At 45.7% G+C, this 15,179-nt stretch overlaps 1 protein-coding gene and 1 long non-coding RNA gene across 5 annotated transcripts in view; one reads left to right on the forward strand and one right to left on the reverse strand.

Moving 5' to 3' along the window:
* The window catches only part of ENPP6 (ectonucleotide pyrophosphatase/phosphodiesterase 6), a 96,919-nt gene extending 82,036 nt beyond the window's left edge, over positions 1-14,883 (forward strand). Inside the window, exons 7-8 of one of the 4 annotated variants that reach the window (XM_067722029.1) lie at positions 2,077-2,200; positions 6,177-6,682. In XM_067722029.1, coding sequence (XP_067578130.1) covers positions 2,077-2,200; positions 6,177-6,514 — 462 coding nt within the window. In that variant the 3' untranslated portion in view covers positions 6,515-6,682. The other 3 variants (XM_067722030.1, XM_067722031.1, XM_067722033.1) reach the window with 3 other exon arrangements.
* LOC137216140 (uncharacterized) lies at positions 2,209-3,541 on the reverse strand. The gene is made up of 2 exons (XR_010939607.1): positions 3,213-3,541; positions 2,209-2,779 (listed from the first exon to the last, which is right to left on the reverse strand). It is a non-coding gene; the product is annotated as an uncharacterized lncRNA (long non-coding RNA).
* Positions 14,884-15,179: the final 296 nt, after the last annotated feature.

Here is a 15,179-nt window from a genome sequence, read left to right on the forward strand (position 1 = left end):
GGCAGGTAGTGTCACATCCAGCAAGGAAGCTGAAGCTTGGAGAAGTTACGCAGCTTGCCCAGGATCACAGAGCTGGAAGGCGGCAAACTGGAATTCAACCCGCATCCTATTCCAAAATCTCATCTCCATACTCTGTAACTGGCCACCACTCAGTGAGTGAAGAGGCAAGGGACAGGGACAGCCCACTGTCCTGTGCTGGCAGGAGCCCTGCAGCGACCTCTGGCTATGGGGTCCTGGAAGGCACATGAAGACCAGGAGACTGTCGACCTGGGTTCCAATCCCAGCCCTGCCTCTCAACAGCTGTGTGACTTTAAGAGTGTCACTTAACCTCTCTGTGCCAAGGTGGGAAAAATAATACCATCCACAGTGGGAGGTGGTGATGATTAAGTGCACGTTGGGGGAGGCTCTTGGTGAACCGTACAGCACACAAAATACTCGTGGTGTTATGAGTCTTGCGAGCCAACCTGTAAATCCCTGGTCCTTGAGCTCCTCTGCTTCCAGGAGGTGGTCAGTTCTACCTCCTGCATTTGGAAAACTTGTCATATTAAACCCTGTGCTGAGCAAGATGATTAGAATATCGGAAATGAAGGCTTAGTCCGCCAAGAAGGGCTCGGGTTGTGTCCAACTGGCTGCAGCCTCCTTAGGATTTGCAAAACCTTCTTTAAGCTTGTTGTCTCTCGAGTAAGCAGCTGCAGTCTAAGAAAATTTAGTTTTGCAGGAAAGAAGGGTGACAGGGCAGTAACAGTTCTGGAAGCCATCCTCAGTGAAGAATGGTCGAAGAAAGTGAAGATACCAAAGCCTGGAGCAGAGGAACACGGGTGCTATCTTCAAATGTTGACTAAATGGGGAGGAGGGGACTAATATGTTCCGAGTCACCCCCCAGGGTGGAGCTGTAAGAAAGGAGGACGGGTGGTTCCTGCAGTGGGCGCCCCTGGGATTGTGGGAAGCCGGCTGCCTCGGGGCTTCCATGCTGTACTAAAGAAACAAAGTGATTCGATTAGACGCTGTGTTTTCCAGCAATAATTCTCCCATAGCAATTGAGTGTCCTACCATTCGATTCAATTCTGACATCACCCCAAGTTAGAGCAGACACACACTTCAAGGGGTTCCGTCCCACAAGACTGCCTGCACATGTGAATTCTGACCGCAAGTCCTGGGTCCTCAGGATGCCCACTCTTGTGTCCGACTTGGCTACAAATTTGAGGGTTCTCACAACCCCCCTTCAGGTTCGATAATTCACTGGGATGAATCACAGCACTCAGAAAGGTGCTATACTTATGATTACAATCTTATTACAAAGGATGCTACTCAGGGACAGGCAAATGGAAGAGACGCACAGGGCAAAGTATGTGGGTGAGTGGTGCAGAGAACCCAGGCCCTCTTTGGGTGCATCACCCTCCCATCACGACAATGTGTTCATTAATCCAGAAGCTCCCTGGACTATGCTGTCCCCGGGGTTTTATCTGGGGTTTCATTGCGATGGCGTGGGTCATTAAATCATGGCCACATAGCTGAGCTCAATCTTAGAGGTCAGAGGATGTGGCTGAAAGTTCTAACCCTCTCATCCTGTGGTTGGTTCCTCAGGTGACCAGGTGATCCTGGAGCTATGTAGCTCCCTACCCCAACGAGTCATCTCATTAGCATAAACTCAGGTATCAGAGCAAGGGGCTCATTTCAAATAACAAAACACGCCCATCACTCAGGAAATTCCAAGGGTCTAGGCATTCTGGGCCAGGGAACCCGGGACAAAGGCCAACTATATTTTTTATTATACCACAGGTAGACTTTCACGTCCCTTCTGTCTCTGACATGCTATACTTAGTGACTCTAAAACTGCTTACGAGGTTCAGTCCAGCCCGACATAAGAAGATACCTTCAGAACTAAAGCTCTTTGGCAATTTAATGGGCGGTCTCCAAAGGTCTGAGCTCCCTGGAGTAGGAAGTGATCCAGCTGAGGTTGGATGACCCTGACTGAGACCGCTGAGCAGGAAGTCCACTGGGTGGCAGTTTGGACCGGATGCTCACTCGTCCGGATGTCTGGACACGGGGCGATGTAAATGTCGTGCTTGATTGCAGAATCGAGAGATGCTTCCATTCTGGATGAACAGCACTGACAAGAGGCAAGGCTGGCAGCGCGGATGGCACGGATATGACAACGAGCTCAGGGACATGCGGGGCATCTTCCTGGCCTTCGGACCCGGTAGGAAGACACGACCGAATTCTCTTAGTCATTCCTTCCTCAGGAAGCGTCAGCCAGCAGGGGCTGATGGCACTAGTAGAGCTGGAGTGATTTCTTTATGGACCCTCTTTATGAGCAAAGCTGAGCAAACCCAGCCGGTCTCCATGAAGTGTCTTCAGCTGGCTGGCTTTCAAATGCTTCTTGGTTTTGGCAAACGTGGCCAAATACTTTTCCTTGTAAGTTTTAAATCTCGAGCGCAGTGAAAAAAATGTTCCACATGTTTATGATTCATTTTTTTACTTAATTCATCAAAATGTTCTCTCACAGCCATCTGATGTCCAGGAAAGCTTATCAGGCACCAGGTTGCTGACAGCTGCGCGTCCTGGAGTTGATGCGATCGCTTCACAGGGTCTGACTCTTCCACAGTTCCTCCCTGGCTAGAGCACCCACCCCTGTGCAGGTCATTCGGTTTAGGGCCCGCCAGAAGCTAGGATGTGCTCAAGGGCAGGCGAGGAAGTGATTCTGTGGCTGACTTTGAGAATAAGCCTGAATGACTCGGGATGTCTTGGATGAAAGCAAATTTACTGTGCCTTCCTTGACCTACATTCCCAGGGCAGGAAGAGAGGGGAGATGGAGAGAGCCTCTTTGGTTATTTGCTTTAATAAACACAGCACTGTAAATCCACATTTTAGAAAAGTTTATCAAACACTCTAAAGATCATACTACCACCTGAATACCCCCTTAAAAAAACAGAGTAAAAATCAGTCAACAGCCATCAACAATCAGTGGACTGGCTCACGAGCTGCTAACCTTCCTCCTGCTGTCCACACTCCTTATTAAACACAGTAAGCTTACCCCAAGTTCCTTTTTCTGCATGTTGATCAAAATGTTTCAGCCCATGAAAGTCCATGCTTTCCTTTCAAATTATAGGTTAGAGATCACGCCTGGAAGCCCTGCCCTTCTCCTTGATGTAACAGGACAGAGAAATGTGTCAGCCCCCTTCATTCCATCCGCCTCAGGTCACTCTACCTACCACAGGACAGCTGCTGAGAACTGCAAGGTGTCAGCTTCTGCACCCTCCTTGGGCGCCTCTGGGAGCCTGAGCTTAGGGAACATGTCGGTCCAAATCATTGCCCACGTGTCATCCAGGTTCCCGTGTCCTTAAGTAAGTGTCAGCACCAGTGGCAGCAAACATTTATAGAGCACAACTGGGGTCATGACACTGGCCTAAGAGAGAGTTCAGAGGACGCCCCAGCATGACGCCATCACCTGATAACAGTTAACAGGCCCTCCCTGTTAGCCAAGCCCCGGGCTAGAGCTGCGCAGCTCAAAAGCCTCACTTATTCAGGATGGAGCCTCGAGGATGTTAGGGTGACAGCTGCTAGATCAGGTTAGAGACGTTCCAGGGCCATGGCCTTTATGTGGGGGAACATTAGCCAGCAGGGCTTTCATTCAAAGACATCGCCTCCTCTTTCCCCAGAAGAGAGGGATCAGATCATGAATGCGAAACAGTTGTCAGTTGGAGTGTTTACGAGTAAGAGTCTCAGGCAGATTTTAAAGCAGAAGCACGTCTAGCGTCAAACCGAAAACTTTAAACAAAGTACCCAAAGCTGCAATAGCTTAAATTCAGTGGGGAGATTTTGTCCATTAGCAAAGGCCTCCCTCATATGTTCCTTTAAAACTAAAAGCCTAAGTCTTTTACAGACAGAAAGACGACCCCTGATGAAACTGGACTGGGCTAATTGCAAAAATGTTTCCAGGCAGACACAGCCTTGAGAGCCTCCCACAAACCATCACGTTTCTGGCTCTAATTCTCATGAAAGATTGAACAGCTTTACGCACTGACTGTTTACTCAGAAGAAAATTTAAGAGCGAGGCCTTTAATAGCTATCTAGCTGCACTTTGAGATAAAGGTACATCCCTCCTGATTAATTGTAGGTACTTCTCTCTCATGGAAGGACGCTGAGCATCGCTGCGGCTGCCCCAATACAGCTTTAGAAGTCATCTGGTCCAGCTAAGAGAAAGGAAAATAATTCTGGAAGATAGCCTCTCTCTGCTTAATCCCAGTTTCTAATTTGAACAACCTAATCTTGCCGTGGAGAACACATTCGAGATAAGACAGCAGGAGTGTGACTCAGTGAGCTGCCAGCGAGCTAGCAAGCCTCACTTGGAAAGCAGCCCAAGGTGTTCAGGCACAGCGGGAGCCTCCAGAACCTTCTCTCTTTAGGAGAAACAGTTTAAATATCCAAAAAATGTAAACCCGTGGAAATAACTTGGATTCCCATTCCAGGTTCACACACCATCTTGAGCTAGCAGGGCTTGTCTGGCCTCTCCCAATTGGATCAGGTATTGTTTTGCTGTTCAGGAATTTTCTAGAAGCTCTCATTCCAGTCTGGATCATCTCTGCACTGGGCGCAAAATCCCAGCCCTGTAGACCGGGAAGCCGTGAACCAGATGGAGTGGGAAAGAAACCCCAATTCTCCTTTCTGCTTACATGCACCGGATTTGATTTTGTACTTTCAACATAAAAAGATGATCTTTTCTAACATTTATTTTTTGTCAGTAGAGCTTGATCTCCAGTTTTCTTGCCAAATGTTAAAGAAGGAGATGTCTGAAAGGCTGGGGACGGCTGTCTTGGATATGCTATTGTCTGCCACCCTCCCACGTGACAGGACATGGCCACCAGGTGACGTGGCAGGATGATCTCACATCCAGGTCCACGGCAAGTCAGAGGGAGGGGAGTCGCTCCCACGTCCCTGGGACAGCCTTGCCACTGATTTCTCAGCTGTAGCTGATTCTCCTCTGGGGCAGCGTTACCACCACCCTCTCTAACTGTAGTGTTTTCCTTGATATTGGAAAGGTTGGCATCCAGGGCAGCCTCTACGTTCTCCTTTCCAGGAAGTTCTCGATTTTTTAAAGTGAGTGTTTACCCTGAGGTGATGCTGACTCTTACCCTCCCTGCCCTAAAAGTAAAGTGAACCCTTCAAATAATCTATAGGGTGAATATTCTCAATCCATACTTTCCCTTGCTGGGCGTTTATTCTATTACTAAAAACAGCTCCCATTTATTGAGCACATACAGCGTGGCTGGAACTAGGATTTAGGCGCCATCTCCATGCCTGTCCCCTGAGGTTACCCAGCTAGTAAGTGGCCACAGGCTGGTTATAGAGCCTGTGAACCTCTTTATACTGAATTCAACTTTAATTCTTCAAAATAAGCAAAACCCGTCACTTGGGAAGTTGCCCTGGGTCTAACATACGCTGTGGCAGAGTTTTCAGTGTATAGCTTCCTTCTGTATTTATAATTGCAGGGTTAATACAAGAGTAGAATTTGGTGTGGACACTTCTGGGCTATGTTGCTGTTTGTTTGCTCTTTAAATCAAGTATATGTGATCATTTTAGCAGAGCAATTATAAAGATTATTTTCTAGGATAGAAAACTTGGCTTTACAGCCCCCAAACTACCTGTTTTAAAAAAATTTTTTTTAGAGGGACTAAAATCACACGCATGGGTCTTTATTGATGGATAAAACTCCTTCCTGAATTCAGCTTCTTAGGTTTTGGGTACTTTGTTGGAAGCTCTGGTTGGGAGCTTATGAATATTACTGAAGTCTCATACTCTTTAAACAAACACTTTTCATTCAGCATCTTTTCTGCCTCCTGTGGAGAAAGAGGGGGTCCACTTTGGACTGAAGTCCCTCCTTCAGCACCCTTACTTGCTATGCTGTGAATAGCCAGCCAGGCCCTCGGGGGCCCGTGTCCCCGTGGAGTCTGGCACAGCCTTGGGTAGAGGCACAGCCCTCTCCCTCATGAGCTCCCTTGAGCCTCCACTCAGGTCTCTAACTCCACTACCAGTTTCGTTATTTTCCCCACAGCTAAGTTACTTTATCTGCCAGTGAAAGGCTCCCAAGGAATGTGCAGCTGATCTTCCAGACATATTTAGGAGACCGTTGCTATTGCTTGTGAATTAGGCACACTGAGGAAACTGTATAATTTCAGGTTCCATCCAGTCCTGGGACCTCCATGTGGCAGGAAAATGGGACACATTCTTGAACTGGGGAGCACCCAGGCTAACCAGTCCCTGCCAGATAGGTGGCCTGGAAGACGAGCATGCAGCTGGAGTGGGTTTGGGGAGCCCGGCAGGACAGTCAAACTTCTGTGACCACAGCAGCTCCGCAGGGCTTGCAGAAACGAGCAGCTTCAGATGGCCCTTGGGTCCCCAAGGAAAGCTCTGTTGTCACAAGGGAAGCACAGTTATGCACAGAGAGAGTTTGCTGTCTGATCTGTCTTTCAAAGAAACATCTCCACGAGCCATAGAAAGCAACCTCCTACCATAAGCTAGAACCTTCCAGATCTCCTTCCAGGTCCACAATCCCCTGGCCAGGCCCCGCGGACGAGGCGGATTTTCCAGTCCCAAGCTGCCTGGATGCTGAATGCAACTCCTCCACATCGTGACTCCATGCCTGTCTCTGCCCTGCCCAGGAGTGACTGTGACAACTCGTTTGCTTGCCTTTCCCTTTCAGATTTCAAATCCAACTTCAGAGCCGCTCCCATCAGATCCGTGGATGTCTACAACGTCATGTGCAACGTGGCAGGCGTCGCCCCCCTGCCCAACAACGGGTCCTGGTCCCGGGTGACATGCATGCTGAAGGACCCGGCCAGCTCGGCCCTGGCTGCGCGGCCGGGCGCCTGCACGTTGGCCTTGGCGCTGCTGGCGCTGCTGTCCTGAACTGCTAGCGCGGTGTGTGCCGTGCCCCACGGGGGAGGCCTGGCCGTCTCCTGTTTCACTAATAGCTTCGTCAGTTCAGTCAAGGCCATACAATTGTAAATGTATTAGTCTTGGATGGTTCTATACATAAAAGTCCCTATTTCTTAAAAAAACAAAAACAAAACCACTTTGCTTTTTCTGGAGGTAAGGAAACTCCTAGCTTTTCATTTGTTCAACTATAGGTTATTTTCTCCTTGCGTTCCATGTACTCAGATGAACTAAGCAGGGCCTCCCCCTGTAGCGACCAGACCTTGGGCGGGTATTCCGTGGAATCCCGGCCCCTCTCTGGCCTGCTCTGCACAAAGCAGGCCCTTGTCTGTGCCCTGCCTAAACCCGGGAGCCACCCTCAGGGTGTACGGCCACCATCCCATACTGCTCCTTCCGTCTGGGACAAAGGAGGCCCATGTGAAGCAGTAGCTGCTATTTCTAACTCAGCTCGTGGGGTTTCTTCACCTTATACAAAGTCCCAGAAAGGGCATATCTGAGCTTGGCTCACCCAGCAATAAAAATCAATGGGAACTGCAGAATTCATGGAACAAATTGAAAGACATGCGTTCCTTCCCAAAGTCCGAGTGCACGAAAGTTTCTCCCTGCCTGAAGGAGCAGAAGAGTTTCCAATAGATACGGGCTTCTGTGAGCCTCCTTGTAGCGTATCGTGGTGTGAACATGCACACGGCAGGCGCTGGATTGCCTGTGGGAAGGCTCACTCAGAGGCTGCCTCTCTTTGGAAACCCGTACAGAGTGTAGACACTAGCGACCCCTGACATCATCACGGGCAGGGAAAGGGGTGTCTGGCTGATGATGGTGTGGACATACTTAAAGAAATCTCACGTCATTGCGTGAAATGGTGATGCAATTAAGTGTAAGTTTGATGCACCAGTGTCCTGGAGCACTGCTTATTCAACAACCACAGCAAAGTGGACCCCTGAGTGACCCAGAATTCCAAGGAAAATGGTGGGGCACGGGGAATGGCGGCCACATGATGGAGTCAAATCCCAGTCACTAACCACTTAGCCACTGGATTAGGAAACAGTCTGGTCAAAGTGCCGCCTCAGAGACCTTAAGAAACCCTGAAGAAGAGGCACTGAGCCTGAGATGAAATGTTTTTAGTTTAGTCTTCTAAGTTTGCTGTAGGAGCTCTTGTTGCAAAACAAGGGATAACTGCATTTCTATATGATCAGAGTCATATACCTATATCATCGCATTAAAAATGAGTTTGCACTAAATGAGGCACATCTGCAAATGAGGCTTTTTGTCAGGAAAGGGCAAAAGATCAGGTCTCGTCAGGACGATGAAGCCCTCATGTGTTGTTTACCTTGAAAAATGAAAATGTATGCTCCCCCTGATTCAACAAGGTTGGGAACCGTTCCTGGGCCTTGAATCACGAGAGCAAAGGATCACTGCTTAAAAATATCAAATTTACCTTCACAGAAGATTTCTAAGGATTTATGTAATGGGTTTTAAAGTGCCAGCAGACCATCGAATCACCTGGGAGGGAAATCAGCCTTTGTGCCCTGGCCGGAAGCCAATTAGTGCTTTCGGAACATTGGCGCGGGTAGTTGCAATAGGCATCTATTGTTCACAGGTTTCTTTCTCCTTAAAGGACTGGGTTCTAATGAGTCCAGTGCAGCCCACTGTGCTCCCTTGTGAAGGAAGGAGACCTAAAAGAAACCCAGTGATCCCACAGGGGTACAAACAGACACACAGCCTCGGATTTGTCCTTCCTGCCCTGTTCTACCAATTTTTCCCCTCCCTCGTCCTTCACATCTTCAAGTTCCATAATAAAATTTCAGATATTCGTCTGACAAAGTATAGTTGCTCAATAAGTAGTCTTGAATAGATAAATGAGAATAAGGTACTTTTGGAATCATGACTATTGGTAAATAATAAAGAAAATTCAGACACTGAATGGAGAAAAAACCTTTTTACCTAAAGCAATGCATATATTTTAGTGGCTTAATTATATGGCTAGAATTTTTTCTTTTGATGTTTGTTTTAAAGGTATGTTATTTTCCCAAGGAAAATTCTACTTCCTCTAAACGCATTTTGTCCCATCGGAACAATACCCGCTAGGACGATACATGCACCTTGTCTCCTGGATTATTTTCCCACTTCATCGCTAATTCCAGGAGGAAGGTAATTGGACTGACCTGCAAATGCCGAAGACAGATGAAAGGAATGATCTTTAAATGAAGGATAAGATGAATGGCTACTTTCCCTGCCCACAGGCCTAATGGCCAGAACCCAATTCACTTAACTTCTGAAGACTTAAACATGAATAAGAGCAGGCCCAGGGAATTCTTTCTAGCCGTCAAGAGCCCAGACTTGGGCTCAAGTCCCAACTCTCTTTACTTTTAAAGGGCTCTTGGAAATCCACAGCAGGTCTGAGTTCAGCCACAGACAGCAGTTTGCAAACTTGCTGGGACTGCAAGCGTCATCTGGCCCTCTTCCAGAGACGCAGGTTCAGAGGATCTGGCGTGGACACGACACTTCTAAGTCACGTGACTCTAAGGTCTGGGTTTGCTCTCAGGAGAGACGGGTTCTGATTTGACCTTGGTAGACCTGAGCCTCCTGACAGCAACTTCGTAATCTGCCAGTTATTTTCAGGAGCCATCAGGCTGGCATTGGCTGCTGGTCCCAGCTGGGTCAGATTTCCACCCTTCTTAAGCCAAAGCGGGTCTGTAAGCCCCAGTGACGGAGAGGCTTCTCCACACCCAAGTCCCTGTGAGTGTAAGATCCCCAACGGTGCTACCAGACAAACTCACTGTTCAAGACACACAGCTCTTTTATGAGTTTTCTGTGAAAGTGTTTTACGTTTCTGTAAATATCGAGAGATTTCCAAATGTGATAGTGTGTTTAATCTTTGTAAGCAATCTGTGATAGACCAAAGTCAGCTCTTGAAAACTACTTACTAGGAGGACGGGAGACGGTAGCCTTGACAGCCTGGTTATAAAACGTGGGAAACTTGGTCTCAGGTCTCTGCTATGGAAGTTATACTTATGTGTTGCTTTGAAATCATAAAATAGCACCTAGTGCGGTGCCTCAAATGTTTCATGAATGTCCCATAAATATGTGTTGAATGAGAAAAAGAATGAATATCACTGAGGAGACTTGCTTACACAGCAGATATTCTCTCTCTTTGTCTGCAGTTCCTCCAATTAAACAAACCTTTCCGTTTTGGGTTGTTATTTTTTCTTATCACCCAACTGACAATATAATTATGCTTCATTTCATGGACTAAGCATATTCCATCTTAAGCTTATAAACTTGACAGATGGATGGAAGGAAGGAAGGAAGGAGATTAGATTTTAAATATACTAAGCATATTTACTTTTTAAAAATAAAACAGTTTTATCGAGATTCAGTTCACATGCAATCCTTCCCTTTACAGTATCAATTTAACGGCATCAGTATAGTCACAGAATTGTGCAACCATCACCATAATCAACTTTAGAACATTTTTATCACCCCAAAAAGAGACTCCAGATCCACGCGCATGTTAGCACTCACTCCCCCTTTCCCCCCACCCTGCTCCCAGGCAACCTCTAAGCTGCACTCTCTCTCTACAGATTTGCCTATTTGGAATATTTCATGAAAATGCAGTAACCATGATCCCTGTGGTGGCCTGAGTCCAGTCTATGGCCAATGTTACCACTCAAACGTACTCAGTCTCTCCCAGAGCATCCTCATGGCTTCACCACGGAAACCTGTAACAGCCCACGTGCCCCTTCTCACCAGCATCCCAGCCAGGAGCTCTACGTATCACTGTGCGTTGGCTTCCTGACAGGTCTCCTTGAGATCCTAGGGCTGGCTCCAGCTCGTTCTCCTCTCCTCCATTTGAGGGTCTCTCTCAAATGCAACTCAGACCAGGTCACGTCCCTGCCCAAACCCCGACATTGACTCCCCCCGTCTTAATGTCACACCTGTAGCTTAATCGGGACCGGCACCATGTGCACCCTTCTCTCTACCTGATCTCGTATCACTCTCCCTTTCACTCTGTAAGCTCTTCTTGCCTTAGGGCACTTCCCTCACATCACTTTCTCCTCCTTGATTAGTACCCCCATCCTCATCTAGTAAGTGTCCCCTTGCCTTAGGACTCGGGGTAAATGTTTCCTTACACTCCTCTGGACCAGATTAGGCCTCCCGGCTGTACACTCTACACCAGCTGCATGCAACGCCACCCATCAAAATACTAGTAGCTGGAAGAGGCAAGTAAGGATCCTCCCCTCGAGCCTTTAGAGGGAGCACGGCACTGCTGACACCTTGATTTCAGACTTCTCGCTTCCAGAACCGTGAGAGAATACATCTCTGTTGTTCTAAACCACCCAGTTTCTGGTAATTTGTTACAGGAAACTAACACACCCTTCCGATTGCTTTCGGAGGAGTCAGTCTAGTTCATCAAAGATTTCTTGAGTTCCTCCTTCACAGCAGGTACTGGGCTATGTTTTGGGGATGCATAGAGGAAAAAAGACCATGACTGTCCTCACAGAACTCACAATAGAGTCATTTCCTTCCTTCCATTTTTTTTAAAAAAATTATTTTTTATTGAAGTATAGTTGATTTACAATTTTGTGTTAGTTTCTGGTGTACAGCAAAGTGAGTCATATTCATATGTATTCCTCTTCGTATTCTTTTCCATTGTGGTTTATTACAGGATATTGAATATAGTTCCCTATGTCATTTCTTCCATTTTCCAACACAGTTGAATTCTCATTTCTGTAGGACACCATGTTCCAGTTGCTATGGGCAATGCATGGAGAGAATTTCAGAGAAAACAGGAGTAACACCTGTTACTGAAAGAAGGCGTCAGCTCTAGAGCAGAGGAGCTGGTGTCGGGAGCCTCACCCACTGCCTCCTCTGGGATCTTGCTCTTGGCCATTTGATGTCTCCATGCCTGTCGGCTCTTTGCCTGGCCTGTGGGATTATGTGGCAGCAAAAGCAAGGCTGATCACATTACTCACCTGGTTAAAAAACCACCCTTGTCTCTCTTTCCTGTGTAATTAAATTCCAAATTCTGCTTCCCATCCTTTTCTACAGTTTGACTTCCCCCTACGTCTCTCAATGCTTCATCTCAAATTTCTCAGCTTGGCCCCTGAATGTGCCAGTGTCAACTCTCTTACGTTGGCCCCATGTCTGGGATGGACCTTCCCACTCTCCATCTAGCAAACTTTCATTTATCCTTCAGAGCCTAGACTCTCTGTAAGGCTTTTGTGCTTTCACATTCTTTTCTTGTTTCGTTTATCGCAAAGCAAGTCACATTGCCTTGTAATAATTTGTTGTCAAGTGTTCTCCAACTAGGCTGTAAGTTAAGCAGAATGCTAGGATTGAATCTTCTTTTTTGGAGTCTCCAAACCAAATCTGCAGCACCAACAAAGTCTGCCACAAAATAGTTGATAATTGCCTGATGAAATGAATGAATTATGGAAGGAAGGAAGGAAGGAAGGAAGGAAGGAAGGAAGGAGAGGAAGAGGTTAGGACACTCTGGTCAGTTCACCTAAATCTGGACAGAGCTTCTCACAGTAACAATGGGTTGGAAAAGCCAGAGCTAGGAAACATTTTGTAGAAAGTAGAAGGATTTGACAGATGACTAATGTGTGACACGGGATCCAGAGGGCAGGGGTTTCTTTTTCAACATTTCAGCGGGCTCCCTCTTTAGCCATGAACACGAGGAAGTGTAGCAGATGAGAAGAAAGGAAGAAAAGATAAATGAGCCCTGTCTTCATCATGCTTAATTCGACTTTTCAACAAGATGCTAACACAAGCCTGTACTGTCATCTCCCTACAGCTTGGAAGAGACAGAAGAAGGGGGTTCAGAGCCTTGGATGCTAAAAACGTAGCATGTGGAGAAGGAGGAAGAGTCCCAGTCACCGGCTCCCTCCCTCCCATGCCTTCTGAGTCTGATCTGCCTTTGCTACTGAGAAGTGAGGAGTGGATGACAGGAGGAAGTGGAGAAAAGCCTTCAAAGGGAGGAAAGTGGTGTTTATGAAATCCCCTTCCTGGAAGAGCTGTGTTTCCACCCCTGCCCTTCTGCTGCTCAGGAAAGTCTGGCCTCAGTGTGGTGTCAGCAGGACAGGCAGGAGCTGAATTTCCACCATATTCCAGAACCAGGTGGTGTTCAGAAGGACCCCTCCACTCCCACAGTGGCATCTGGAGGGGATGGGGGCAGTCTGTCCACTAGAAGCCCTTGAAACTGACCAGTCAGGTCGCAATGCTGGGACAAGACCCTAAACTGAGGAGACTCTGCCGAAAGTTAAATCAAAATCCAGCAAGATAGGGACAATAGAGACGAAAGAAAGAGAAGGTCCAGATAAGCATGGCAGAAAAAAAGAGAGCCAGGAATTTCTAGCCAGAAATGTCATATTTTTGAATACTACATGAAAACAACAGAAGAAGATACCGTATAAGATCAGAAAGACTATCCTGCACCACATCTCCTTCTAAAGTTTAGAAAAATTAATTTCAAATAAAAATGTAAAAAGTATTGAAGTCAAATTCCATATTAAGATGCTATTTTTAAATGATAATAAGGAGCAGAATAGTAGTCCAACAGTCAGTGAAATCGTGCCAGAAAGACCTGATCACAAAGCGGACTGAAACCATGACTTACTATTTCAAGATGAGCCAAAATACATTAAGAAAACAATATGAAAGAACAACATAAATCAAATTATAAGAAGGCAGAAAGGGTTGAACTCAAGAACGAATAAGATATAAAAATAATTTCAGAAATAAAATCTAAGCTAGATGGACCAGAGAGTTAATAATCACAACAGATAATGCCTTAGGAGGAATATAAGGTAAAAGAGAGGGTTAAAAAATCAAAATTAAGAGATTAAAAAAAAAGACTCAAGAGAAAGTGACAAATACTGAAGACAAGTAAAGAACACTGAATATACAGTAACACGAATCCAAGAAGAAGAAAACCAAAGCAAAGGAATAGAATAAATATTAAAACTGTAATGCAAGGAAACTTTTTTGAAATTAAAAAGAAAAAAGTTAACACTATATACTGAAAGAATACTTCACATATCTGAGACTGTCAACCAGAACCACTAATATCAAACCCACAAATTACTGGATTTTAAGACCAAGAAAAAATCCTTTGGGCATCTAAGCAAAAAGAGGAAGTGATTTATAATAAAAATGCCTTTTTCAACACAATAGGACAGAAGAAAATGGACTAACATATTTGAGATACTAATGAAAAGAAAATGCAAGTCAAGGATTTTTATATCCAGCAAAACTGACTTTCAAGTATGAAAGGTTCAAATTGTTATCAATAGGAAAGAATTTAGGAAATACTGTGCCCACGAGTCTTTTCTGATGAATCTATTAGAGCACAAGCTTCAGACAATCAAACTGACCAGGGACACATGGACATAAGGCCTAGTGATGAACATGAAATAAACAGTTATTACAGAACAAGGGAGAGAGGGCACTGTGCAGTGTCTATGTGCTTTGGCAATGTAGATATGGTATAACTTTTTAAGTGGAGGGAAGATAAATGGGGAGAGACTTTGCAAAAAAAAAAAATTAACTCTTGTCAGTAGTCTTACTGGTGGTGGGAATATCTGTACTCTTGTCCTGAGACTATTGTGTAAGTAATGTAAAGCATGAGAGTTAATATGGGATATTCTAATTATATCATTCCTGTGTCATTGAGAACCAGGATTTGCAGAGTGGAAGAAAAGAGATGCAGATATAAACTGGAAGAGGGTAAAAAAACTCCTATGTCCTGAACTTGAATTAGAAATATCATTGTACAACATGGGGAATATATCCCATTTTTATAATGACTATAAATGCAGTATAACCTTTAAAAATTATGAATCACTATATTGTACACCTGTAACATATAATACTGTACACCAACTATACTTCAATTTAAAAAATTATAATTTTCAAAAAGTGATGTGGAAAGTAAAAAAAAAGAAATGTCAATAAAAACTCTTAGAGATTTTATCTTTAAATATATATTTTCTAGCTCTAACTGCTAAAAAGACTTAGAAACAATTATATATCCAGTAGTATTCCTAGTATCCATGTTGTGATTTTTTTTTTTTTTTTTTTTTTTTTTTGCGATACGCGGGCCTCTCACTGTTGTGGCCTCTCCCGTTGCGGAGCACAGGCTCCGGACGCGCAGGCTCAGCGGCCATGGCTCACGGGCCCAGCTGCTCCGCGGCACGTGGGATCCTCCCGGACCGGGGCACGAACCTGTGTCCCCTGCATCGGCA

The sequence above is a fragment of the Pseudorca crassidens genome, chromosome 21 (genome assembly GCF_039906515.1).
Source record: "Pseudorca crassidens isolate mPseCra1 chromosome 21, mPseCra1.hap1, whole genome shotgun sequence".
Classification (NCBI taxonomy): Eukaryota; Metazoa; Chordata; class Mammalia; order Artiodactyla; family Delphinidae; genus Pseudorca; species Pseudorca crassidens.